The sequence below is a fragment of the Anopheles coustani genome, chromosome X (genome assembly GCF_943734705.1).
Source record: "Anopheles coustani chromosome X, idAnoCousDA_361_x.2, whole genome shotgun sequence".
NCBI lineage: Eukaryota > Metazoa > Arthropoda > Insecta > Diptera > Culicidae > Anopheles > Anopheles coustani.
The window spans coordinates 6,108,017-6,135,008 of record NC_071290.1 but is presented as its reverse complement, the minus strand read 5'-3'; the positions used below and the strand labels follow the sequence as shown (position 1 = coordinate 6,135,008).

At 46.5% G+C, this 26,992-nt stretch overlaps 2 protein-coding genes across 4 annotated transcripts in view; both read right to left on the bottom strand.

Annotated features, from left to right (window-relative positions):
• Window positions 1–286: 286 nt before the first annotated feature.
• Window positions 287–3,008, bottom strand: LOC131269680 (V-type proton ATPase subunit d). Its single transcript, XM_058272166.1, has 3 exons — window positions 2,665–3,008; window positions 1,637–2,145; window positions 287–1,502 (listed from the first exon to the last, which is right to left on the bottom strand). Exons 1-3 carry the CDS (start codon window positions 2,783–2,785, stop codon window positions 1,086–1,088), a joined length of 1,047 nt encoding a protein of 348 aa, XP_058128149.1. The 5' UTR covers window positions 2,786–3,008; the 3' UTR covers window positions 287–1,085.
• Window positions 3,009–9,615: 6,607 nt separating this feature from the next.
• LOC131269629 (neuroglian) overlaps window positions 9,616–26,992 on the bottom strand; it is a 39,430-nt gene continuing 22,053 nt past the window's right edge. The window contains exons 4-9 of one of the 3 annotated variants that reach the window (XM_058272088.1): window positions 16,763–19,573; window positions 16,353–16,684; window positions 16,068–16,278; window positions 12,824–12,924; window positions 10,013–11,412; window positions 9,616–9,754 (exon numbers count right to left, since the gene is read on the bottom strand). In XM_058272088.1, coding sequence (XP_058128071.1) covers window positions 11,318–11,412; window positions 12,824–12,924; window positions 16,068–16,278; window positions 16,353–16,684; window positions 16,763–19,573 — 3,550 coding nt within the window. In that variant the 3' untranslated portion in view covers window positions 9,616–9,754; window positions 10,013–11,317. Of the gene's footprint in view, window positions 9,755–10,012; window positions 11,413–12,823; window positions 12,925–16,067; window positions 16,279–16,352; window positions 16,685–16,762; window positions 19,574–26,992 lie in introns of those variants that run through there. The other 2 variants (XM_058272089.1, XM_058272090.1) reach the window with 2 other exon arrangements.

The following is a 26,992-nucleotide window of genomic DNA, read 5'->3' as shown; positions in this document are numbered from 1 at the left end:
ACCGAAATAGAGCAAATTGTAAGGTACGGCGTTAGGGAAAAGAAGGAAGGAAAGATAACAAACAACCTACTGCATCCCCCATTACTCAGCACGTCACGTGAGGGTTGGAAGATTACGTACCACGTTCATGTGGTCAGCAGATATAGCAGCTGAAAGTGAGAATAAAATATCGAAACATTCACATGTTCGCTAGAGGCTATTTAATGAACAATTAACGGCATGTGCTTGTACAGACGCTTGCCATAGCACCGACTTTTATCGATGGTTAAAACACTACGCGTTCGGGGATAACTACGGTGATTTTATTTTTACCAGCAGGATAATACAGTTGTTATTATTTATTATAGAAGTGTCGCATTTCGGCATGTTCTGATGCTCCCTAACATAACTCTTTTTTTCTCTTTTTCTCTAATCTTCTGTACAACATTTTGCGACACATCGTTTACAAACTAGCAATGCATATTTGCCTAAAGCATAAAACATTTGAACAACAAAAAAAGTACATAACGGGAAAAACAATGGAACGAAACGGGTTCTTTAGCACCAACGGGCGTCTCCAGTTAAAACTAACACAAACGGAAGAAAGTATATGACGAGTTGTCGGAGGGATCCCAAGGCATAACGGGCTGGATTTTAAACAAACTCTTATGTCGGTCGGCCTGCCGGAAAGTTACTAATCATTGCACATCAGGTTGTTGTACTACACGACAAATTTGCTCGTTGATTGATTCGGCTGGAAATTTGGCCGGTGGCGGGTTCGGGCTTGGGGAAGACCCGAACCGTTTGTCAAAGTACCGGATGGTACTCCGACCGTGCCCGGGGTTGATGGTTGGGTTGTTTTATTGCAACGAATGGGGGAGGGGATGGCGGCCTTCTGGTGTGTGATGGCTGGATCGCGAAAGTGAGTGTTGTGCTGTTCTGTTTTGCTCCTCTTCCATGGAGGCCGGTGCAACTGTCGCTTCCCTGATTTGTTCACGGAATGGGTGTATTTAGCTGTTGGTGTAACGGTTCCGCACCTGAACACGAGAGGAAAAAGGGAAGTTCTAGCAGCAACGGCACCCTGCTCCGCTACTCCAAACCGATGCTTAGAAGATGGGAATGTAATTATCAATCTTGGCCCGGTGCTTCTGGGCGACGCATTCCGCGATCCAGACGATGTTGCGGCACTCCTGCTCCTTCAGCTTGAGGTAGGAGTAGAACACGCCGAAGTGGAACTGCTGCATGAAACCGTACATGTTCAGCTTCACTTCGTGCTCGTAGAACTTGTCCTCGAGCGTCTTGTCGCCTGGGTTGTTGCCCGAGCCGTCGAAGAGCGCCGCGTACTCGGCGTAGTACTCGGCGACGGCCTTAACCTGCTCGTAGTCGTCGGCACGTGCCAGCGCGGCCAGCCCGTCCGGGTTCATGCGGCCGCAGCGCGGGTACAGCTTGGCGCGGTCGTCCTTCGACAGCTCGGTGCCGAACGAGTTGATCGTGATGATGATGGCGCGTCGATCAGCCTCGAACTGCGGCAAAGAAAAGCCAAACAGAAACAGAAACAGAAGTGTTGGTGAGTAGCTGATAAGGTAACGCGAGCAATCGCCCGAGCCCGATCCCGTGACCAGCGTGTAGAAAAAAGGGGGTGGGCCGCACTACCTACCGCCAAGATTTCGCACATCACGTCCGCGGTGGTGCCGCCGATGTTCTTGCAGAAATCGTAGAACGCCTCCAGGTACGCCTTGTACAGCGTGTTACGGATGATCTCGATGTTCATCTCATCCAGATCCTGCTCGGAAATGCAGTCGACGAAGAAGGGCGCCAGCGGCGTATCGACCAGCACGGCATTGTACAGTTCGGCCGGGGTGGCCGCGACGTGGATGGCCTCCATCTGCTCGAAGCTGCCGAGCGGGTGGCACTTCGGGATGAGCTCGGAGATCGGCCGCTGGTGCAGAGTGCCCGTGATCAGCAGAATGATGTTGTCGATCATGTAGCTGTAGGTGATGTAGTCCAGGAAGGTGGACAGCGGCTCGACGGCGTGGTTACGCATATGCTGGAACTCGATGACCAGCTTTTCGCGCAGCTTATCGTCAATCACCGAGACCGCCAGCGGGGACGGCTCGTTCGCCAGAAACTGGCCATAGTCCGTGCCCTGCAGGTGCAGCTTCAGATCTGCAAGAAACACGCAAACAAGACGTTTTTAACCGTCGAACGAAAGGGAAAAGGAAAATCCAAGCAAAGTGTATGTTTGAAACGCTTTGGAAAAATATTAAATCATTTTATTTTTCTCTCCCCTACGAGTCAGGTCATATGACCAGCCTCAGCTTCATCAGCGGTGTCTACTACGCAACCACACATACACTCGCGGGTCACAGGGTGTACTTGTTTTCGTTCCATTTCATTCCGTTCATGGGCCATTTAAAGTTTTAAAGTCAACAAATGTCCAGCTGACATCCTTTTCCCTAAATCCGAAAGGATTAAAAAACAAACTGTTCGGCACTGCATGAATAAACGTAGGGCCCTACAAATGGCCGTAGGGCTTCGCAGGTACACTACGCACACACTCGCACACACCGTAAATGGAGCTATACAAGGACGATTGAGCATATTGCGAGCTTTCGGGGGACAAATTTACGTTTCACGATGTTGGCCGGATTGCTGATAACCGCAACCCGTGCTCTGACTACATACCCTCGAGCGTTTCGCACTGGACCAGATTCAGGTAGTCCGCCTGCTTGAGGATGCCGCACTTGAAGCCACGGCACAGGCCCTCAAGGTAGCCGCCGTCGATGTTGAACATGTATCCTGGCATTTTGTAGCTGTGCGCTGTGTTGTTTCGCCGTTGATCGGTGCTGGAGGTTTTTGTCCTTCCGGAAGACCAGGTTGATGGGTGGTAACGAGCGAGCAAAGAGTCTGAGTTCTCTTCCGCGACGACGAACGAGGGCGAACACTGACTGCGAGCACACTACACGACCGTTCAGATAGCGAGCTGACTAGCTATACTCATAGCAATCTTTGATGCATTCAAAAAGTGCTAATACGCATCATATGACTCCGTTTTCGTACGCAGACGTGTCGGGGGGTTGGGCGGGGCATACAGGAGCGGGTAGCGGGCATGAAGAGTTTGGCAGCTGACTTTGCGTTTATACATCAAGCTCGGGTAGCTCAGCCCATTGTTGGCCCAAGCAAACACAACGAGTGCAGCACTAAACCAACCAGTGTAAACCGAAGTATCGAACTATCATGCAATTCAAGCAGCTTTTCGAGCAGATTTTCAAACTACAGTTGACCTTCTAAAATGTTCGGTGGAAATTTATAACAAATTTATTAAAATTCTACATCATTGCGCTACAAAATACAGCTCAACAAATATTTAGATACAATTTATCTATAAAACCAATGGATGTTTGAGGCATTCAATTGGAACGGCCGTTTGAATTGATTTTTTACAATTCCATAAAAAAAACTATCAAAAGCATTTTACTAAATCTAAACCCACATGTGTGGTTCCAGAATTTCTGCAAAATTGAAAACATGAAATACACCCTCTTTTGTATGTACAATTTTTCATAGACGATAAACATAACGAATGTAAGAAAATGTTATACCGATCTCTTTTACGTTTAAGATTTCATTTCCCTTGTACGAATAGGAATGTTCTTGCTGTTTAAGGAGTAGCTGCCGAATTTCCCGTGGGGATGGGAAAGCCTGTCGGAAAACCTGGAAGAAAAGTAAATATGTATTTTCATGTTCAATCCACTGACACGATACAAACGAACAACAGCAGTGTTAAGTTTTGTTAATTTATTTCCATTATCCATGCTGGTTGTTTTCCACCGTTATGTAGGCAACATAAGAAGTGTAATGCGTGATACGCTTGAGTTTGGTTTTGTTTCTCGATGCATACCCCAGTTTCCCAGTTTGTTTGACGACAAGGGAATTCGGTAAGATGCCTAAGTAGGGGTTTCATTACATTGTGTTTTCTGCTTCAAATTTCCATTTTTTTCCAGCGATCCCTTCGCTTGCTTCCAGCAGCTGTACATAGCTACAAAATAGTGCCATTTTTGCTTTTTGTTTCTTGTTGCTTTCCTTGTGCGAAAGTATGTTGCTCCATCATTACAATTTATCCGTTTCGGAAAGACATCGAGTGTCGAGCTGGCTGTTGGTTTGAACCAATTGCGAAGGAATTGTGAAATAAAGTGTTGTTTTAAATACTTCTTTCTTGATTCTATGGGCTTGATTAGTGTGTTTTAGTATGCATACTAGTTCTAGTAGACTGTGGCTAGTTACGTAAAAGAACAAACTTTGGCGAACTAACTGGAATGGCAGCCCGATGCACTATGCTTGCAAATCAGCATCCTGCTCGATTGTTTCAGAAATCATTAATCATCCCAGTGGATTATCTAAATTGCCAATTACTTCACATTACACATCTCTAAATAGGCGTAGGACCACCTTTATGGCAAATGATTCCAGAATAAGTGCATTGAGCCGCAATTCTGCCGGTGCCAGTTGCTCTTTTCAGCTGAAAACTGATTGAATCATAAAACAAAAAAAGTTCTACACTACTCACTAGTATCTACACTGGGTCTATTTGATTGGTTTCGTTGCGTACTAGCTATGGTTTGTTCGGGTTATCTATTTGCTTCTAATCTGCGGGTGTGTTTCTAACAGAAACCCTTTCAGTCTCTGCCCCTAGGTGCTAAGTGCGCAGGTAGGTTTTGAGGGGAACGGTATCCAAAATGATTATTAACTCGAACGTAATGTGTTTGCTTCACGTGACATCAATACTATCGAAAGTTAAACGATTTATAGTTTTCCTTCCCAGGTTAAGATGGATTGAAATATATGAATGTGTGTGGGTGTGTATTTAATTTGTTTTTTAAAGAGTCAAAATTCGTTTACTGTTTAGCAAAAATTTGTAAATACTTCTTTTCTCTTTTCTGTTACCTTCTTCACTCGCCTTCGTTTGATCCGTGTGTATTACTTTATTCATGTTTCGCGCTGGCCCGTTGTTTTGCATGGTTAACCATTTCTTTAGCTTTCGATTAGTTGGATAAAGTTGTAACGAAATTTTCCAAAGGCTGCCTTCCTCACCGTCATCTGCCACACTGTTGCCTAATTTAACCCTTCACGGATGATAAACAAAACCGAAATGGGAAAAAGAACCAAACAATTATACATCGATTATGGTACCGAAAACGGCAGCATCTTCATAGCGAAGAATCAATGGTGATGTGCAGTTATAGCGTGGTGGTTTGATAGACATAGGAGTACATCATGTACGCCGCATGTTAGTTCGAGATTGGCGAAAAAAGATGTGCCCCGTTTTAAAAGAAATCCTGATGTGATTGAATTTTAGTTTTTTCACCGTAGTGGCTTTTTAATTGTCTACGGTTTTTTCGGCAATTTTAGCTTCATTCCGTTTAGTGTTCACGTGTTCTTCTCCACCTTCCGCTGGCAATACACATCGTCCGGAAAACATCTAACATTTAATTGAGAGACACGAATCCTAGCGCCTTGTGCTTTTGCGGCCTTGCACAATAATATAGCTACTTATTATTTAACTCGTATCCTACGAGACGGCTGAGATTGAACTTTCATCTCATCGTTTTTGTAGTGCAGGCTTCGCCGCCGCATTTTACAGTGTTGATAAAACTTAGCCGGAAAGCACATTGACTTTGATTTTTTTTCAAGCTTTTAATACTAGTTTTTGGAGACAAAAATAATGAGCTTCCCCGGACCGATCGAAAACGGATGGTGGACTGAAGAAAGGAAAAGAGAACTCCGGCAAATGCGGTACCTACTATGCGAAATAATAAGCATTCACCCTTTACAGCCAACGGTCAACCATGGGACTCGGGTGGTATAATGGATTGCATTTACAATAATATATCATAAAAAAGCACTTGCGCGATATACTCTAAACATTGTATCTTCTTAGTGTTTCCTTAATTACTTCTAATATAACCCTCCCTTTTTTTTTGCAACATTCCGTGCTGGTTTGATGCCCTGTGCCTGGACTCGCTTCGCTCATATTATACGTGTATGTAAATGAATTAATATTCTTACGCCTAAACCGACGGCCACAACTAGAAAACAGAGGGGACAATAATTTCGACAATTAATAACTGCCAAAGAAAGCACACCTTTGTATTAAAAATGAGAGCAGAAAGTATCGCTAGACTCTGCGAGCGATAGCGCAACACAGCTGTAAACGGTAAAAGGCAATTTATAATAAATCTAGTTTTCTTGTATCCTTACTTATACTTGCTCTCGCCCTAACGATGTAATAGTTTGATTCCTTCCACTGACGAGCCGAGGTGTTTTACCAAAGCAACGGTATTTTACGGTATAATCATGCCGAAAGGATTCGTTCATTCACTGCTATTCATTCTCTTTCTCTCTCGCACTCTCTGTCACTCCGCATTTCCTTCCGAATGCACGGGCCTGCATCTACTTTCCAAGAAAATGGCCCCATTGTATCGAAATACCATCACATATGCCTATGACTGCCTTAAGATGGCACCTCCGTGTTATTCCGGCAGCAGCCAATAGATACGGTGGAAAAACAACCCTTCCTCCACCAGCTCCTACCCCATCCATCCTACCTAAGCCTTTTGCGAAAGGCGCTTCTAATTGCGTTTTCAGTCGTGTCGTGTTTGTCCAAAACCACTCCATTACCCAATTTTTAGCCAAACATCTACTGCACTTATTGCTACGATGCACTTTCGTTCTACATTACAAGAAATCCGTAGTCTACCTTCAGTTCCGTTCATATTAGCTGCATTATGTTTTTGTTTTGTTTTGCGCGGGATATTTAAAAAATACAGCAACAGTGATCTTTACACATTTGTTTAACATTTAGGTTCATGTTACAAAAGCATACTATTTCTTCAATTGATGTTGTTTGAAACATTAGGCTGCCTTCACAAAATGCTGGTATGTAAAGTGCACTATTGCCGTAAAAACCTAACAAGAGAAGCGGTATCGAACCAGAACTACATTGAATGAAGTGCGCCAATTTAGCTTTGCTGAGTACTGAACATAAAAAGCAATGCCTTATTAAATAGCTCCGCTTTCATCAACGGCAAATGTACACCTGTTGCCCGGCGTCATTACCGGTTCATATTTTCAAGCAAAGCGGTGTGTCGGTTGGGTTTGAACCAATCGGCCCTATTCCACTTGGAGAGATGCCCAATTCCTTTCCTTAATCTCTAAAACTAGTTCAGCTAAAATATACATACAACAATACTTTCTGGTTCCCTGGCGAAGAAGCAAACGATACGGCAGTATTGTGGCCGAATGAAAAGCATGTCAGACTCTTACAGATAATAATTAGCAATAGTATAACCGTTTTTAAATAGTAGCGACACGCAAACCGGTCGCGCCTGCCGTCAACAACCACCGGGTATTTTGCCTGATAACGCGACGACGGGGTGTTGGGATGGTAACGCCGAGACGCACGGCATCCATCCGACAGTACGCCGGTGTCCACTGCACGCCATCAGACGTTCAGAGGGTTCGCGTTATCGCGGCTTCAATACTGGTTTTGTTTAATAAATATTTGGACTAGGACCCTGTGTATTCGATTTCTGCTTCCTTTTTTTCTTCTTCGTGTTGGTTTCGTTTTTGTCAAAAGCGTGTGCGTAGCACGGTGAAATAATTTCATAAAGTAAAAGAAATGATGAAAAAGTACAACATACACAACTTATGCACGAACAAAACAAGCAAGTGAAAACAACAGAATATAATAAAAGAAAATGATAAAATATAAAGTTCTTGGTTATGCTTTATTATAAATTATTTTTAAAATAAAATAGAAGTTCTTTTGATTATTCGCAATGAACATTTCCCTGCCTTTTGCTTAGACAGGGAGTACACTCGTGATGACGGATAAAAGATCGTTCGTTAATGGTGGGAAAAAAAACTATCGAACAACGAGATAACATAACGTCGCGTTTTGCCCTTTTCCCGGTGAATTTGCTGCAACCAAACATGGCTAGCCTATTGTTGTTCTGTTTTTTTTTTTTCTATCCAACGCTTTTTTTTTGTACGCTTAACCTCTTTTCCGCCCCCTTTTCGTGTGCAACATATTTTGTGCTGGCGTAGTTCTTCAATAAGACTTCACAAAGAGAAGATTCATGTTGAGGTTCGGAGTTTTGTAAGTTGCAAAAACAAACACAAAAAACGGGAAAATTTTCCGGCGATTTTCCCTCAAGAGGATTTTTTCCATTTAGCTATTACATTTGCGTATCCTTCGATTAGCCTTTACGGGGTGGATGAGATTGCTTACGCTTTCGTTATGTTTTGTGTCCCTTATGTGGTTTGTTCTAAAACGTTGACAGCGAATCCTCGGTGTAGTTTCCAGCATTGACGGGATAGTGATGCAAGTGAAAGGGGGAAAAAAAAATCGCAAACTTAAAATAGCATGTTAACATAACAGACATACACAATATGGACGCAAAAATTTTCTTTTCTAGTTCCAACATATATATAGCCATGTAACTTATACGAGCCATCCTCGATCGAGCTCTCTTTCCTTTATCGCTTACTCTTCTAGCGCTCATTTTCCATTCGTCCCTCTTTCTTGGTTTGCTGTTCCGGTTGACAGAACGACAACGGGGCGACAACAGGCAACAGCAGCCGACAGTCAGCCCATCATGCGCGACAAAAGCTTAAAAAAGTCGACACTGGTCGAAAGTTCCGAAAAAAAAACAATTTTAGCTGCACACGGAAAATGGTATCACACGACCGTAGAGTAGTCGCCTCTTCCGTGCCAAGCTCCAGCAACGAGCTGCGCGCGGAAGAGAAATTGCGGTCGTTTTCTTCGTAGCTGTCGGCTTTCTTCCTGCCACCCACGTAACGCCTCTCTCTTCGCTTTTTCATTTGTTTTAATCGTTAATGCTGTTGTGAGATTCTGCTCCGTCTCGCCTTTTTTCAACGAGAAACATTTTTCCGAGCGACACTTTTCAACTGAGAGCAATTACAACGCTCCAATATCATAAATAGCGTACAGTATTCTGATTTATTCGTGTACCTTTTGCTACGTGAAACAGATTCACAGATTCATCGAGGAAAATGGATGCGTTTTGAGATTCCAACATTTACAATTAGAGAGGATATAAATGAATAAACAAATGAAGCGGAAAAACGTTTCGTTAACAAACAGAACTAGCAGTATTCGTAGCAGACATCCCCCTATTTCTGACGACCGTTCGCAAACTAAGCTTCCAATCTAACAATGTTATGAGAGGTGGTATCGAAACCTCACGAATTATCCTGACACCCATGACCTGCTGCCCTTTTCGAAGCACCACTAGAGCTTTCTAACGCTACCGTACTCCATTCTTGGGAGGGGGGATGTTGTGTATATTAGTTTTACTTTTGAAGTGTCGCTTACTACTTTTCTTTTCCTTCTTTATGATAGACATAATTTGACATCCCCCTGGTAGAGGTGGCGACGAGAAAGATCGAGGACACTATGAGCTCGTTTCCCGTTTCCGCAGCCATTGCTAGGATTCGCAGCAGTCTCAGCTTCCATAGTCGGATGCTGCGTCGTTATCCGCAGGTGTTGACGTGCGCAGGTGGATTGCGGGCTCAAGTGGTGGCGGGGACGCAGGCGGTTGCAAAGAGAGCAGAGAGCAGCTTTAGACGTACGTTGCCATGCCAGCATTCGCACCCTGCAGCGAAGGGTTCTGCGGAGTCGACTGCGCACTGACCGGCGGCTTCCCGGGCACGTACTGCCCAATGAAGGAGCCATCTTCCGTGAACTGTCCACCTGGAAATCCCGTCGGAGAACAGGTTTGGTGCGTTTCCATACGGAAAACCCCAGTTCAACCCCGACACGGGAGAGAGGGATGGTAGAATAGGAGAAAATCAGCATTTAGTATCAGCATCTCCGAGAACAGGAGAGGACAAATCGTTATCGTTTTACTACTTGTATGTCTACAGAGAGGCTGTTTGCAGAGAAAGGCATAACAAACAAAACAGCTAAGATAAATTTGAATAACAACACAAGAAACCGAAGATAAATTACCTATTTTCGTGCGCTACCGGGTGTTCATCGGGATCGAAAAACCAAAGAGTGTATGTTGAAGGCAAACATAAAAGGAACCGCATCCGAATATCGCAAAATCATAAATTTCGTTTCATTGCTGTCGCTTCCTCGGTCTGTTTTTTTTTCGTCGCAACGGAGGCAATGTCCTTGATACTGCTGCTGCTGCTACTGCTACTGCTGCGGACGCTGTTGGCTCTTAACCGTTTCCGCTGGTCGTTCGTTGACGATTCGTCTTGGACATAACTTGTGCGACCGGAAATGGCAATCGACTCAACACCCTCACTATTCCCGTGTCTCCTGACGCCGCCAAAGGCAGACCATAACCAAAGCAACATAACCAAGCCCTATAAACCTAGGAAAATGCATACATGTTCCGTTTCCCACCTTTTCCGTACGTACTATTCATTTCCTTTCTATGAATGGTGGTGAATTCGTATATGTTACCTAGTTTCAATTTCCGCTAACTGTCAACTGATCTCACTGCAATCCTTCGTACAAGTGCTTATACATACCTACAATCTGTGTGATCATTTTATACTCAATAGATCTGTGATGGTTCACTTTTGATATTGCTCGTGATTGAATTCTTAATTTTTTTTTGTGTGTGGTTTCTTATACCTTTTTAAACTAAACCTAAGACTTTCGAATGTTACTCTCATTTACACCTAGTTGGGTCGGCGATCGAAGAGCTGGTCGCTTCGCGTAACTAACTATCGTCGTCTCGTCGTTTGCTCTCTTTCTGTTTTAACTTCATTGAATCAAAATTCGAGGCCGGAATAGTGTAATCCTTTTTACGCTTGATCTAAGAGAGAATCGCTTATTAAAAACAAAGAAAAACTTTATCGTTGTCACCCTACTACAGAAGAGGCCATTATTGGACAAAACAAAACTGGGAAGTCAAAAAAACTTCTGAACATAAAACCTATAACATCTACCCGAACGTTCACGATTCGATGACGCAATGGTGACGAACGAATTGAGGTAAAAATAAAATTGGCTGTACCTTATCTATCGCCTACGCTGTATGTTTCGCACAACTCGCGATTCGCATGTTTTTTTTCTTCTTATCAAGCAACCTGCATTTTCTCGTCACTTTGTTTGCTAACACATCTCAACAAAAACCGCCTCGTCAATCCTTCTTCCCCCTGCACCGAACGGGAGGTATGAAGGGACGGGTACGGTCTCAACGGCGGAAGCTAAGGAGAGCGTTTGCGCCTGTTCGATTGGAGGCACCTCCTGCTAAGACACGAGTAAACCTAACTGCTATGTAGTGTAACGACTATACTAAACTAAGGTCGCGAACGCCTGCGAATTGCTGTCCGCATTTTTGCCCTTCCGGCCGTACTGTCCAATGAATGAACCGTCTTCATTCATACCTTCTGCAACATGTACGCATGTGTGTTTGAATTTGTTCGTTTGGTCCACGTGTTTGCGGTCAGTCAGTTCGGTCAATCAATCCAATTGCGGGTCCGTTCCGATGGTCGAACGTAAACCGAAACAAACCGATGAAAAATATAGAGAAAGATTTAAAGGAAAGAAGAAAAACGAAACAAATTATAAGCGGACTGAAAAGAAAACCATCCTGGGACGGCCTTACTCTAAAAATTCTATAATGTGTGATAATCATTAAAGTTCACAAGAGTGAGTGTAGAAGACAATCAAAAGAGGACGAATATATTCGTATATATATATACACAAACACGCTCATTAAAATTCATAATGCGCTGGAAAACTGTGCGAAGAGAAGCACATTCACAACAAGAAAGAAAGAAAGCATCAACAAAGCAACAATCCAACGAGGGTAAGGGGAAACAAAAAAAACAACATAAAGAAAAAACAAATCTCTTCAAACTGAAACCGACACAAAAGTTAAATGAACAAAATCGCACATATGAGCTAAAACCAAATAAAAAACATATAGGGTAAGCAATACGCGCTAAAACAAAACGGTTAAAGATGCTTGGCCAAAAGATCAAGATCGATTCATTATGGAAATTTGTGTTGTGAAAGCGTACGCTATAATTGAAACAGTGAAGCTATCGACCATGAGATGAGGACAAGTTGCTTGATGGTTGGAATAAGTAGTATGTGAATCACTGCCGACCTAATGTGTGCCGAAACATTTTTAGGACAATAACGAAGACTGGTGGCCTTGTTGAATGAATCAATTTTGGAGGATTGGGAATTACATTGGTCAACGGAGGATGGAGCGAACAAAACAACAGAAGGGAAATATGGTTCTTGTTTCGATGAGGGCAGCAAATGGGGCGCAGAGTAGGAAATTAGTAGTGTAATGAAAATCATGCGAAATATGTAAAACATCCTATCTCAGCTATGGAATAGAACAAAGTAGATATAAAAATAAAGTGAAGAGATGAAAAAAGTTGACAAGGTGAAGGAAAACTATAACAGGAACATTAAGATGTGTAGAGTAGTAAAATGAAAGAATCGGTGATTAGAACCATGTACGGAATTGTAATAATAGGAACAAATACAAGAAAATCTCCTACAGAGTTACTAGTGGCAGTAAATGATGAATTACATTGTTGATTCTTACTAACCCAAGGTACTAATAACTGATGCATGTCGCAAGAGATGAATAGAGATGATGAATAAATTATAGATGATTTAACAAAGATGGAGAAGAGAGAGAGAAAGATAAATGGTGAGTAAGTGAGTGAATGAGTAATGGAGAGCACGTGACAATGGTACGAAGGAAACGGAAATGAGGGTCAGTTCAAGTAGAAAAGAAGTAGTAAGAGCAGTGGTAGAGCATAACAACAACATTACCTGTATCACCTTCACCGTATTCCGCCATGGAATCTGTATCACTTTCCGGTCCTACTTTTTGCGAGTTCAGCGATTGTCGGCCCTGGCTTTTATTGTCCAAACTGTAATCACGTAAAACACTACACTCCATTTGGTATCAAAGCAGTGGACGGCTACCGTCCGTGGCTATTGTTTTTAGTATGTAAAAATTGGGTTACCCACCCGCCCATCCACTCCCGCGGCCGTGGGAGCGATGCTGCGAGAAGGTGGTGGAATATCTATTTTCATGTGTTTCTCTACCTTTGCAGTTTTGACGAGCAAATTAAAAACCAAAAACAGGGGGAAAAGGAAGGTTTTCGTGCACAAAATGATCGATACCGGAAGAGCAGAAAGCAGAAGCTGCTTTCCGTCTTGTGAAAGAAAAATAACAATTCTTACTTCTAGTTGCTCGTACGTGCGTCTTTTGCAGGTATATTGCGCGTTATGGGACGGAGCTTGTCATATGAGATTGCATAGATAAAGCAGAGGGTGGCACGCGTTTAGAGATGATTATATTATATACATAATATACACGTTCAATCCAACTATACGGTGGATACGTATGTACAAGAAAATGTGTGCAAATATGCTCTATTTGGGCTCATCTGGGGTTTAAATATTTTCTTTTCAAGTTTTTTAATTCACTATTTATTATTCACATCACGCTTATTGCGCAACGTAATACATCGAAATTGCAATGGATCATTCGTTACATTTAAAATGAAACAATAGTTTGGCATTTTGTCCTTCAAAACTATAGAAAAACAATAATTGTGATTGTGAATCGGACAGACCAATTAATAACACTGCAATCTAAAATCCGTCCGGCGAAAGTAATGAACATTTGAATTTCGAAATCCAAATTATCCATAGCGAAATCGTGTCTAATCAAGCACTAAACCAAAGATTCCATAGAAGCACAAGTATCCTCTGAAGACTACATATATTCATAACTGATAATTGTCTCATCGAAAACTTTCTGTAGAATGCTACAAAAATGGACTGGTGAGCAAAGACACATCAATAAATACGCGAAAACTATGATGCCATAACTAAGATGTCGGGCGATTTCCACAGACGACGCGTAAGCTTTGACATTTTGTTTTGTTTTACTGAGTGAGCTTAATTATATTTTACTATACGACGTCTGTGGACATGCCGATCGTGTGTGCTTGCGAACATTTGATGAACAGACAGCAATTACCCTTCCGATTTTAGGGACAATGAATGGGATGATGAATGTAGGGTAAACTCTAATTAGTAACAGGCAATTATACCGCATGAGATATACCGATACAGGATAGAGTAATACAATGCGTTAGAGAGCTACAGGAAAATAGATAGATCCGGCAATGGTACAGTTAAAAACAATAGCATAGGACGGAATGAAGGGATGTCTATGATACGATATGTTCTACGTATGCCACAGACATTGCGAGCCTTTTCTGACAAATGATGGAAAGTCTCCACTTTCGGAAAGGGGGCTCGGAAAGTCTGTGGCGATACTTTAGACACTAAATATAATTTAACACGAGCACAGCTCGTAACGGATGAATGGTTAGTAGGTTAGTAAGTAGCAGAGGTAATGCCAAGAGGGAGATATTAAATCGTGTGTACCAGTGACCTGAAAACGCTTACAAAGTGGTAAATTATGCTAATAGTATGGAATAATGGGTATGAGAAATGATCCTGTCAACAACGCATATAGTTTGTTGGCATTTGTTAGTAAATGTAGTCACGTGTAGTGGAAGATAAGTAAAGTGTTACCGGAAATCAGTACGTTGATTCGACAAAGATAATATGAAACAGTTAGCAACGTACTCCGCCACAAAACAGCAACGCATGATTCGGGATTTTGGGACCACATCCACGAAACAAAAGGAAAATTTGCTTTGGTTGGCTCTGCGAGCAATAAAAGGAAGTGTGTGTTAAACAAGAATCGAGATGATTTTCTAAAATATTGAGAAAGAAGTTGGTCTCTGACAGTTTACCGAGAACAGTCTTGAAGATAAGTTTGGAAAGGTAATTGGTTCATTGCTGCTCTCTGAATATCTTAACGCTACGGACCCTATGAAACACACTATTCAATTACCTTTACCCAACTGGAGAAGGAGGCACATCACCACCGGTGCAGAACGCATTTGGTGAGAAGGTTTAGTCTGTTTGCAGTTAGGTTAGAGGATGTTTGGGCAATTACAAGAGCTTATTCTTGCCCCGTGTACATGACTATACATCTATCAGGTTGAAACACAGACGCAAGCATCAAAGAAACACAGTCCGCCGAAGAAAGTGTGTGACACTTTGATGGTGTTTTGTTTGTTAAAACAGTGTGAAAGAGCTTACCCGACAACCGTAGGGGGAGACTTTGGGTGGCAGAGACCGCAATACATTAACTAAATATCTACCGGGGCGGGGGAAAGGAGGGAGGAAAGAAAGTTTCTAATACCCACTCACACGCACACATACACACACGCAAAAAAACCACACGCGCGAATGGGGTTGATCGATAGGACTTGTATGCTCTGCAGGCCACAGATAGAAAACAGAAACGGATGCGAGAAAGTGTGAGGGACGAAAAGTGTGGATGCAACAAGGACAATCCACAGTGAAGTGATGTGGTATGGGAAGGGCGGCTTTGACTGCCCACTTTGTAGAAGAGTAGTTCAAAGAATTACGCAAAGCAAGCTCGACCACAGCAGCATAAGTATGTTGGTGTGTGGAGTTATCAATCAATCCTTTCTTGACAAAAAAAAAGAGAAGACTGAAAAAGTTGTGCACCTGGCTAGCAACATGAGGCACAGAGACGTTAGCATGGAGAAGAAGGTAAAGAAACAACGGAAGTATTTACACTCGCACGCACACACACACTCGCACACATGCGGTGTCAGTATGACTAGGAACTATCTATTGAATAAAGTGAGTTGGTTAAAAAAGGATCGCAACGCGCTTGCCATAGAAAACCCGGACTGCGATCAAAGCTTGGCCGGGGGTCCGGGGGGTCAGCTGATCCGAAACCAAGAATAGAAAGAAGTGGGCATTTTCAACATAGGGGTTTAACCGCGTCTATCTCCGTCTAACGAGGCGCAAGTGAGGAAAAGTGTGTAGTGTGTTGGGCGGCGGAAGTGCTCACAGAGCTGGTGTGGTATCGAGCGGTTAGTCGATGTAGTCGCGACGTCGGATCGGGAAGGATCGAGCGAGCCTTTTGTCGTCCGTTGCTACTACTTACGGTTGCGAGTACTCCGGGAAGCCACCCTCCTCGGTGTAGTCGTTCCGTCCGTTGGCCAGCTCGCGGTCGTGTACGTCGTACTTTCCGCCACGGTTACGCTTCACGATGCAGATGATGATCAGCACCAGAATGAGGAACGCTATCGCCAGCATCATACCTATAAACCAGCCGGCGGTGGCAATATTATCTCCCGGCACCTTAACAGAGCTCTCTAAAAAAAACAAAACACAAAACGGGGTTTGAATAAGCGGAACAATCGCGGATGAGAAAGAGAAAGCTACGTACGTATTCCGTAGGTATCGACCTCCTGCGTGGCAGACTCGGTCTGATGCTCGCCATCGACCGAGACGACCCGGAACTCGTACAGATGGTTCGGGTTGATGCCGTGCACGACTAGAAAGTTCTCGTACAGCTCCGGATCGGTCGTCTGCCAGTTCGACTCGTCCTTGATGCGGTACTTGACGAAGAAGTGCGAGCCAGGCTTGCCGCCGAGGGCCGGTTGCCAGATGACCTTGATGTTGGCCAGCCCGTTCTCCGAGGGCAGGTTGGCCCAGTTGAAGTTCGGCACATCCGGTGGCATGCCAACGCCGGACGATGTCGCTCGCTCAATGTGTAAGCTGCGCGGAAAAACAGGGTTAAAGGAAAATTGGTTTGTTTAATGTGTGTACCTCGGAAATCGGCGAAATGGAACTTACTCCATGCCCTCGCCGGCCTTGGTCGTTGCCACGACGTGGATGCGATACTTCGAGTTCGGCTTGAGGCTGCCGAGCTTTGCCTCCTGCACCAGCGGATCGGTGATGTGTGGCTCGCGCTCCATGCGCGGCCCAACCGTGGTGCCCTTGACCTCCTCGTAGTAGATCTTGTAGCCGGTGAGGCGGCCGTTGGGCTGGAGCGGTGGCTGCCAGCGCAGCAGGAACGCGGCCGAGCCGAGCGGGTACGCCTCGAGCGACTGGATCGTGTTCGGCACACCCTCGGGCGTGTCGAAGGAGAGCGTGGTGCTGGCGGGTCCATTGTAGCGTCCGTTGTAGGCAAGGATGCGCGCGTAGTTGAGCGAGTCCGGCACGAAGTCGGTCACGAGCGCCTGCTTGGCGTCGTTGGTGATCAGCACCTCGCGCATGTTGGCCTCGCCACCCGACTCCGTCCACGTCTGGATCTTGTAGCCCTTGAAGTGGCCGCGGAGCGACTCCGGCGAGACCGGGTTCCAGCTGAGGTAGGCGGCGGTCGGTCCGGTCACTTGGATCAGCGTGAAGTTGGTCGGCGCGTCGGTCGGCTTGTCCTCGCCCGAGTAAACGAACTTCTCCCACGGGCCGGAGTTCGACTCGCCCCGCTCGTTGAGGGCTACCACCTTGATGTGGTAGCGGGTGAACGTAGGCAGCCCCTCGACCGTGTACGATGACTGGCGCCAGTCGTTGACGTCCGCCGACGTCCAGGAAGCGCCCGGGATGTCACGCCTCCAGTAGACGCGGTAGTGGAAGCCGGGCGCGTTGTGATCCACCTGCGCCATCGGGTTCCACTTGATGACGAGATTGTTCGGCTCGGTGCCCTCCGCCTCCAGGTTGTCCGGGTTCTTGTACGGTACGCTCGTCGGCGTCGTGCACACCTCGCTGTGGCCGGACGGCAGCGAGCGTCCGACCTTGTTGACGGCGATCACGCGGAACGTGTAGTTGTTCCACGGTGTCGTTTCGACCACGTACGCCAGATCCGTGCCGGGCACGTCGCTCGCCGAGACGCTCCAGGTGTCGGGCGTGAAGGACGTGTTGTACTCGATGATGAAGTTCAGAATCGGCGACCGGTTGTCGCCGTTCGATACCCACTCGACCTTGGCCACCTTGCCGCGGCAGTCGACGCGCGTCAGCGTCGGCGGGTTCGGCCGGTCCATCACGGTGAGTGTCGCGTTCGCCATCACCTCGTCCAGCTCCGTCTTCGCCAGGCAGGTGTAGGTGCCCGTGTCCAGCTCGATCGTCTTCGTAATCATGAGCGAGTTGTCGGAGGTGCGGATGAAGCGCGGCTGGCTTTCGAAGTCGATCAGCTCGCCCTTGGTCAGCCACTCGATCGTGAGCTCCAGCGAGGAGTCGGCGATCGCATTGCACCGGAAGGTGGCGGTCGTGCCCGCCTCCACCTCGTAGTCCTTCGGCGGATCGTTGATCTTCGTGTGCTCCTTCACGACCAGCTGGCCCGACGCCGTCTTGCTGCCGAGCTTGCTGAACGCCTGGCAGGTGTACTCGCCGGCGTCGTCAAACTTCACGTCCCGGATGAACAGATCGCCGCTCGGCATGGTTTGGTAGCGGCCACCGGTAAGCTCGCGATCATTGCGCAGCCACCGGACCTGCGGCTTCGGTGCACCGAACACGCGGCACGTCATCGTCACGTTGCGCTGGTCGACGGTCGCTTCGAGCTTCGGCGGTTCGGTAATTTCGGGCGCGAGCGCCATCACGTTCAGGTACACGTCCTTGTACACGTAGCCGAGCGAGTTGGTGGCGTTACAGCCGTAGTTGCCGGTGTCGCTCTTCTCCAGCGACGTGAACACGATCCGGTTGGTGCTGACGATGCGCCGCGGGTTGCGCTTGCTGTCGTCGATCAGCTTGCCGTTGTGGATCCAGACGATGTTCGGGCTCGGATCACCGGCCGCCTCACACCGGAACTCGACCGATTCGCCCTCCGCCGCGTTCCGCAGCTCCGGCTCGACGGTGAAGTACGGCACCGCGTTCACCGCCAGGTTGATCGAGTACGAGTCCGCATTGCCGACGCCGTTCGACACCTCGCACGTGTACGCACCGGCGTCCTCCGACGTGACGCGCCGTATCTTGAGCGACTTGCCGTAGTTGTCCTGCTGTATCTTGTCGCTCCATATGATCGGTTTCCCGTTCTTCGTCCACACCGTCTCGGGCAGCGGCGTACCGCCGTAGATGCAGAACAGCTCCACCTCCTTGCCCTTGAGCGCGACCTCGTTCTTGCGCGTCACGTACTGCCGCTGCGGCATATGGCGGTTCTGCGAGGCGGAGATGCCCGTCTGGCGTACCTGCAGTATCACCCGGTTGCCGATCTTGTACTCGCTGCGGAACACCGACGAGGCGGCGCACGCGTAGAAGAACTCGCCCGACTCGTCCTCGCGCGTTACGTTCGAGAACCACAGGTTGCCCTCCGGGTCGAGCGTCATGCGCGAGTTGTTGATGCTCCGGATGCCACCGTCGCGCGTCAGGATCATCCAGTAGACGTTCGGCTTCGGCCAGCCGTCGGGCGGTTGGCACACCAGCTTCAGCGGCTTGCCCTCGTCCGCCTGCACCGTCTGCGGCGTCGCGTCCTTGAACGAGTTCAGCTCCGCCTTGCGCACGAACACCGAGTTGGAGGTGGCGGTACCGTGCTCGTTCTCGGCGAAGCACTGATACTGGCCGAGGTCCTCGTCGCGCGGTGACGTGATGACCAGCGTACCGCGTCCCGGTTGCTGCGACATCCGGTCGTCGTACGTCTGCCATTCGAACTTCTTGCCGTTTTTAATCCAGCGATACCTGCGCGAGTCGAGGAAGACAGTCATTTTTAAAAGGGGGGTGTGATTAGTGACGGTGACCATTTTCTGTGCCGGTAAATAAGGCGCGCAGGTACCGGTGCCCTTTCCTATCAACATAGTCGCGACCCGAAAGGTACTTTGTAATTCATCGCAATCTAACTGTTTTGGCCTTTACATTAGCATAGACATAAAATCTCGGGAGCTTCCGTCCGCGCCGAACAATCGGTGGCGCGTTGTTGGAACTGAAGAAAAGGAAAAGCACAGGAAATGTGTTGCCCCATGTGGCAGACGCATTTGGGGACCAATATTGTTAAATTAGTCCCCCGCACAGTGTGTGAGATTCGTAAGGCCGGCGGGGGGGAGGGGGACTACCAAGAGAGAAAGAGCCACAACCTCGAAGTTCAAGTCGATCTATCTTTGGATAACGTAAATTGAATTCAATTGTTGCCAAAGACCCAAGCAGGCAGGCGTAGCTGGTAATAAGACGGGACACGACACACAAACAAGCTGTACTCGACAAGCTGAGGAGTTCCCGGCTGGATCATCTGGATGGCAAATTCTACCAGCTGCAAATGCTATTTTTCTTCCACTTTACATATACTTCTGGTATATTTCCCGAAAGGAATATCTCCAGCTCGAGGATCTTTGTCTCGCGTCTCACATCAAACTTACGGATACTGGTCAACCTGATTCGGTTTACTTGGTTACTTTCTTCCGTTGCGTTCCATTTGCTGCAGGATGTCAAGAGAGTGTGTGCAGCTGCAGCGACTGATGAGGAACAAGAATTAATGAAGGACGAAGGAAGCTCGTCGGGCAAACCAGGGGCCGTCTAGACCAATAAAGGACCCATATTTGTCTCGTAATTGGCAGAGGTTATGAGTCTTCCAGGTGCAGAAGTAACGCAGATACCGCCGGTCGGTGGCATACAAAGGAGCCGCCATTTGCGAAACATTGAAATTCTCAGGAGAAACGGCGCGTCAGCATCAATAAATTTAATTTTACATATTCTTCAACCCATGGAGGAGCGGGCTGGTAGGTAGCGGCGGTTTATAGTAGTAGCAGGAGGTGCGTGTGTGTGCCAGGTGGCATGTCATAACGTTTTCCACTCCTTCCGCGCACCAGAAACGTCCCGGGATCGCGTGCGTTGACCATGGCATGGCATCACCGCAGAGCGTAATGACATCACCATGACGCTTCGGGTCGGAGAATATTTCTACCAGCCGGGATGACGGCGCGCACGGCATAACGCACACAGAGGCACCCTGACGCTGTTTCTAACCAGCGAACCAGCGCCCTGGTATGGAATTTGGCCTCAAACGGAACATTGATGAGGACCGATGTTTATACTATTCGCCTAGGACATTCACAGTAGCAGGTACCCCAAGTACCCAACAAATCTTAAGGCTGCTGGCTTCTAAAGTTATTCTTAACCGAATGAATCAGCTTTACCAGAAAAACGAATTGGTATTTCATTGGCCTTCAAAATAAATCGAATATCCTAGCATACAGTTGTCATAAAATACGTAATAACGCAAGTCCTACAACATCATTTCTAGCGCTACGAGTTGATTTATGTATGCAAGATTAATCGCGACTTAGTGTCCGACTTCTGTGGCCCTGATGTCATCCCTCACCACCTTGTCGACGCTATGAGAGGGAAAGGCATGTGCGAAGGGAGCTCGCGTGTGACCTTGAAGTATGTTTTTGGATTGATGATGCGATCGGTACAGCATTTGAACCTCGTATGGTGTGATCGCAACACACATACCGTTGATTTGTCGCCCCTTCCTACAGAGCTAACGTTTAGATACCACTGCTTCTCTGCCTTGAAACTCTGTGGAGTTGGTGAAGATGTTCCCATCTGCCATACATTCGATTGTTTCTCGAGCAAGGCTGATTCTTGATCGCAAAGTGGGACCTAGAAGTTCAACGAGAGCGGGGCATACAGTGTCGAGAGACATTTGCACACACATATCAAAAGCCGCCAAGTGACTGCGTTGCATTGGGCCATCCCTCCAATAGCGAGGCGTTGTGCTGTCACATCGCCGTCATCGTCGCCGGGAGTTGGCGAAGCGAAATAAAATATTCAAATTACACACAATTACGTAATCGGTTCACCTCCACACGCCAAGCACCACACCAAACCAGGCCCGCCGGAAGGAAGGCAAACCTGCTGCTCCTCCTCCCCCGGCCCGCTCGCAGTCCAGCGCATGTCTAGTAGGGGCCGACATCCCGCGACCGAAGCGCTGTGTCTTTGCCGCGTGTTTTTTGTCCCGTTGGTTTCTGATCCGGACGAAACGATACAACAGCACGAAGAATGTTGCCTTAATTTGGCGAACTATTCGCCGAGCATGAATGCCTATCCTGGCTTTTACACCAGAGACCGAGAGAGCTTAAACCGTGGACCGGAAGTGTGGCACAGACGTAGCCGTAACTTTTGCCTGGTTTAGCGTATTCATGAGTACTTATAGGACGAGATGGTAGCATTTGCAGAGAGATCCACACGCAAGCGGTCCAAGCAAAGCCCCGAGAGGCAATGGCCAACGCGTTCATAGGCGATTCAATTATATCTCCCTCTAAGCGTATTATGAGTTCAACGGAGTTCAACACTCCATTGGTCTGTGTTTTTCAAATTATGGCATTAATTGGCAGCGAAAGATGGCGAGCAGTGGTATACCACGGCGGATCATTTTAGAACGTTGTGTTCCTGCTCCAAAATCGTTAGGGCTTTCCGAACCCGGTTTTCGAGTAGTTCGCCCAAGATTTCAAGCACCTCACATAAATTCGGGTAAAAGGGATTTATTCGCATAAAGTACAACACTGATAGCAACTGCAACCCGACAAGAACCAGTAATAATATGAGCGAATGTGTTATAGGTTGATAGGAACTTGCCTGAAGATAACCTTCAGTTGGATCGGTTCATAAGGCTTCAACAAATTTGAGTACAGCTTTTTCGCAAATAAATTTCTTCTCGTTATCAATCGTACTCAGTGCTATTTCGTATGCTTCAGCAGGGTTGATGGCACAATTTATATTTTAACTAATTTCTAAAGCGCCTCTTTCCTCCCAGTGTTACCTTATCGAACATCGCATCATTTATTTATCTTCCACACGAGTGTCCCACTCAGAGCTGTTTACAACCAAGCTTCCAAATTAACCATTCCTTGGAGCCGCTTTGATTTCACAATGTTGGGTATCAAACAACGTCCACCAAAGGTCTCCAGAAGAACAGCCAGATAGTCTGCGGCTTTGTAGGGAAAGAAATCGTCGTGGCTTGCAAAACATGGTCAATAGGTTAGCACAGCGGTCGCTCGCTTCAGCAACTAGGACATTTCATTCTCGCTCTCATTTATTGGTTGCTAATAAAACGATGTCCCCTTGCCGGTGACCCTTGCGCCATGCGGAGTTACACACGTTGGTGTATAGGTTCTACCGAAACTCCAAGAACCTTTGCCCGTCTTTGCTAGTCGCATGCGCTCGGTTAGTAGTTGTAAGGCGATGTAGCAAGCAGGTTATTTTTGATACTTTAATGGCCTTGCCACTTTGCGACGGCAGGCACTCGTTCCCGCGAGGGTACATTAAAATTCTTTTCATAGTTCCCGCATCGCGAAGGGAGGCCTCTCTTCCCAATGGCCTGAAGCGACTTGCTAGCGAACGAACAGCGGCTCGTCTTCCCGTGATAAGGGAATAAAGACAAGGTGCATATTAAAATGTGCTGAACAAATCTTCCCGGAACACACAGTTGCTGTTGTGCTGCACTTCTTGCCAACCATGATAACGCAAAACATGCTTTAATTGCATTCGTGCACATGCACTTCAGTTTCTTTACTTTTAATGCTAGGTTCCTGGAATTTCCCTCACCCGGTACTGCGCTCCAGTAGAGCGTGACCCGTGCTGGGGCGATTGGTCAAGGATTGCATCTCATTTAGATCTCTAACGGGGTGTATTTATGGAGCGGTTGTTGTCGTTTGCTATATCATTCCTATTGTATCGTAACCATTTCGAAAGGGATAAAAAGGGAGACACTGCATAAAATTAAGCTGAAGAAAAAATAAAACGCAGCAAAGCGACGTGGGGGAAAACAGCAGTTTGTAGAAGGTAAATTCGACTACCGAAAAGTCGAATCAGAAAAGTTCAACGAAAAAGCAACATGTTCAAAACGGACACAAGGAAACGCGTGCTCCAACAAAGGACCTTACCAAGCTGTCGACCACGAAATCTCACCTGGCAACATAGAAACAAAATCGATAGTTGCAGACAAAGAGTTGGCCAAAGGGAAAAAAAGAGATATATATAGAGAGAGAGAGAGAGAGAGAAAGAAACATGCGGACAAAGAATTGCTCCACGGAAGTTTCATGTCGGGCAATTTCGAGCAGAAATAACCTACCGAACAAAGGACACGGAGGGCGCCCATCAGACGGTTTCCTGCCGTGAGGTCCTTCTGATCCCTCCCCCTACGCCCATCTCCCCTCCCTTTCCACCACCGCTAAATTGTATTCCTCCCAAATTTCATTTCACTTTCATCCAACTAAACAACGCTTCCACTTTCTTGCAGTGGCGGGGGAAGAGCCGCCATTTTCGGCCGGCGTTTTTCACCATATTGTCCTACATATATGAGTGAATATCTAAGGCATTTCTCCTTCGCCTTGCGACTGAATCCGATTTGAGCCAGCATCCGGTAGACGCCCTTGCCCGCATACGCCATCGTTGCAGTGAAAATAAAAAGACCGCAGGATCCTTCCTTTTAAGGCGAGTCTACAAAGTGGCCCAAATGGGTGAAAGAAAGAACCACAACCACGACCGGTACATCGTTTGGCAGACGTGAAAGTGTAGATATTTTATTGCCCTAGTGTCGATACTTTACAAGAAAGTTAAAAGAACGCATATTGAATAAGATCGATGAGAAAACAGCATTTTCAACAGTTTATTTTTTTATACGGAGTGAGGGTCACTTTGACCTCTAAACCTTAAGCGAAAAAGCTGGTGTAACACCGTTTCGCCACATCTCCATTGGGTGCCCAACTAACACGTCACTTAATTCAATTATTTATCCTGAATAGTTCATGAAGATGCCTGTCAAAGTTTCACCCGAGCACGAAATGCTCAAAATGAGAGCCTTGGGAGGTCAAATGGAAATGGAAGCGTTACTTACAGCAACATCATATGGTGGTTCCGCAGGGTGGGAAGCCATTTTTCCGTCACCACCTTAGGGTCAAACGTGTAATGAACTCTACATGAAAAATGGGTAGGAAGCTCGAGGGCTGGGAAAAGAAAACAAAAAGAGTGCGGCGTTACACCCGTGTGACGGTTTTATGTCACCGAAGGGTTTCCTCCATCCAGCCTTCGGTGGCCGAGTTTTCCCGACACCTCACCGCGGACGGAGCCGAGAAAGAGCGAGCGCGGGGTCAACGCTGTCGAGGGCAGAGGTCAGCAGCTCGTCGTGCGGCAACAAAGAGGGCTCTCGGAATGGCTGGTTGGGACGAAAATCAGGGGGTGATATACTGGCTTCCTCCCTTTTGCGATGGTCAAAGGCATTAGTCGAGAGGTTAAACGAGACATGCACACCCTCTCCTGGTTCGGTTGGGTTCTCGGGTTGGTCGGAAAACAAACGGAAAAGCATGCATCATGACACCCGTCGGGTCCGAGGGTCCGGGTCCGGCTAGACGAATGCGGTGGCATGCGGGGTAAATAGCCGGGGCAGCAACTCGTTAGCGCGTCCCACGGTAGAACTGTTCTAATAAACTCCCTCCCTCTCTCTCTCTCTCTCTGTCTCTCTGTTTGTGTCCAATCGACAATTAGTAACGGTAATCCTACGCCACATATATAGACAGAAAAATATCTGGGTTTGGGAAAACAAAAGTTTGCGCTTCCGGTTTCGGGTAGGGGTCAGCCGAAATGACAGCCGGAGAAATGTGCCCTTTTCAAAAGGGGCAACACTTAGAACCGAAACACCCAACAGTGTTGGTTGTGCGCTGCCATATGGTGTTGTGTTTGTGTCCGTTTCCGCTTGCCCGAAGGACCCAAAAACCCCGAAACGCAAAACGAAAGGGCATCAACGCGAACGCGACGCACCTTGCCCCTTCTGCGTGAAATTTGAATTTGACAGCAAGAGGAGTGAAAGGTCGCACACATTTATCCCAAACGTAAACGCAGATGGAAACCGTCAATTAACCAGTGGCCTTAAGCCAATGAAGGAAACGGACTCTTGCCTTAAGCTGATAAAACACGAATGCAATCTTTCACTGCAATGAAATAAATTATGACACTTCTGGTGAAAGTGACAGTCATGGTAATGTTGCGAAAAATATTTTCTGCAACTATACACGGAAAAGACCATACAAAAATAAATTAACATACGGTTAAAGTAACAAGAGTAAAGTACAATGCTCGACACTTCCTAAAAGACAAATGAGGGAAAGCAAATCCGAGTCGAATGGGTTAGGTTTTTAAACTGACTGTTTTCTGTCAAACACAAATCAGCGTTAGACAAAAAGAGCTCCAAATCGAGCACAGTTGAATTGATGTATCAAACCTGTTCAATTAGAAGTGATTTCTTGTCAAAAACACATAGTCTTACTGATATTAACAATCTACCAAGTACCCCGTAATGCCCCATCCTACTCTACGCGTCGGCAAAACTCCGGTGTTCGTTGACAAACAAAACGCGGGTTCGGTGGGAATTCAACAGTGCGCAGTCCACGTGGCCCTATTTTTCCGCACAATTAGCGAACACCCCCCGCAAAGCTTTTATTGCAATTCCCAGCGCCTAATGGGCGCACAACGGACCCGGTACCCGTAATGACAATCCGTGTTTAAATGTAACTCCCGCCGACCGGTTGCTTTCCGTAAGGGATTAAAAGCCACCTTTAATTGCCCTGCGTTTTGATATGCGGTTGACCGCCATGTGACGACCAATATTACAGGAGCAAGTCGTAGGACCAGGGCCCTTTTTCCAGAGGGTGCTGGCTCATACTTCTCCATTACCGTACCCCTCCGGACGAAAGGGAACGATCGTTTCCTTTAAATCCTACCGAGCGAAAAGTGAAAAGTTTACCTAATAATGACTCTCCCGCGTGCTACAGTACTCATTTTTCCTAAGTAAGATAGACGATTATTGGTCCCGGCGGACTCGTGCAGCAACGCACGATTCGATTTTCGGCTCGGTTTGCGGTTATTGCTCACATCGATTAAGATGGCGAGAAGTTGTTGAACATTGTGTGCAATTCCGTTTTGGAATTACGTAGACGTGCTGTTTATCGGGCAAATTAATTTATTTAGGAAACAGTTTTCCACTTTGTTTTATTTTCATTGGTAAATAAGAAACTTTTAACTCTAACAGATAGAAGAACTGGTAACGAAATGAACTATTTTTACTAAACATACAATTGGCAAAAGAAGTTTTCGTTGAGATGAAAGTAT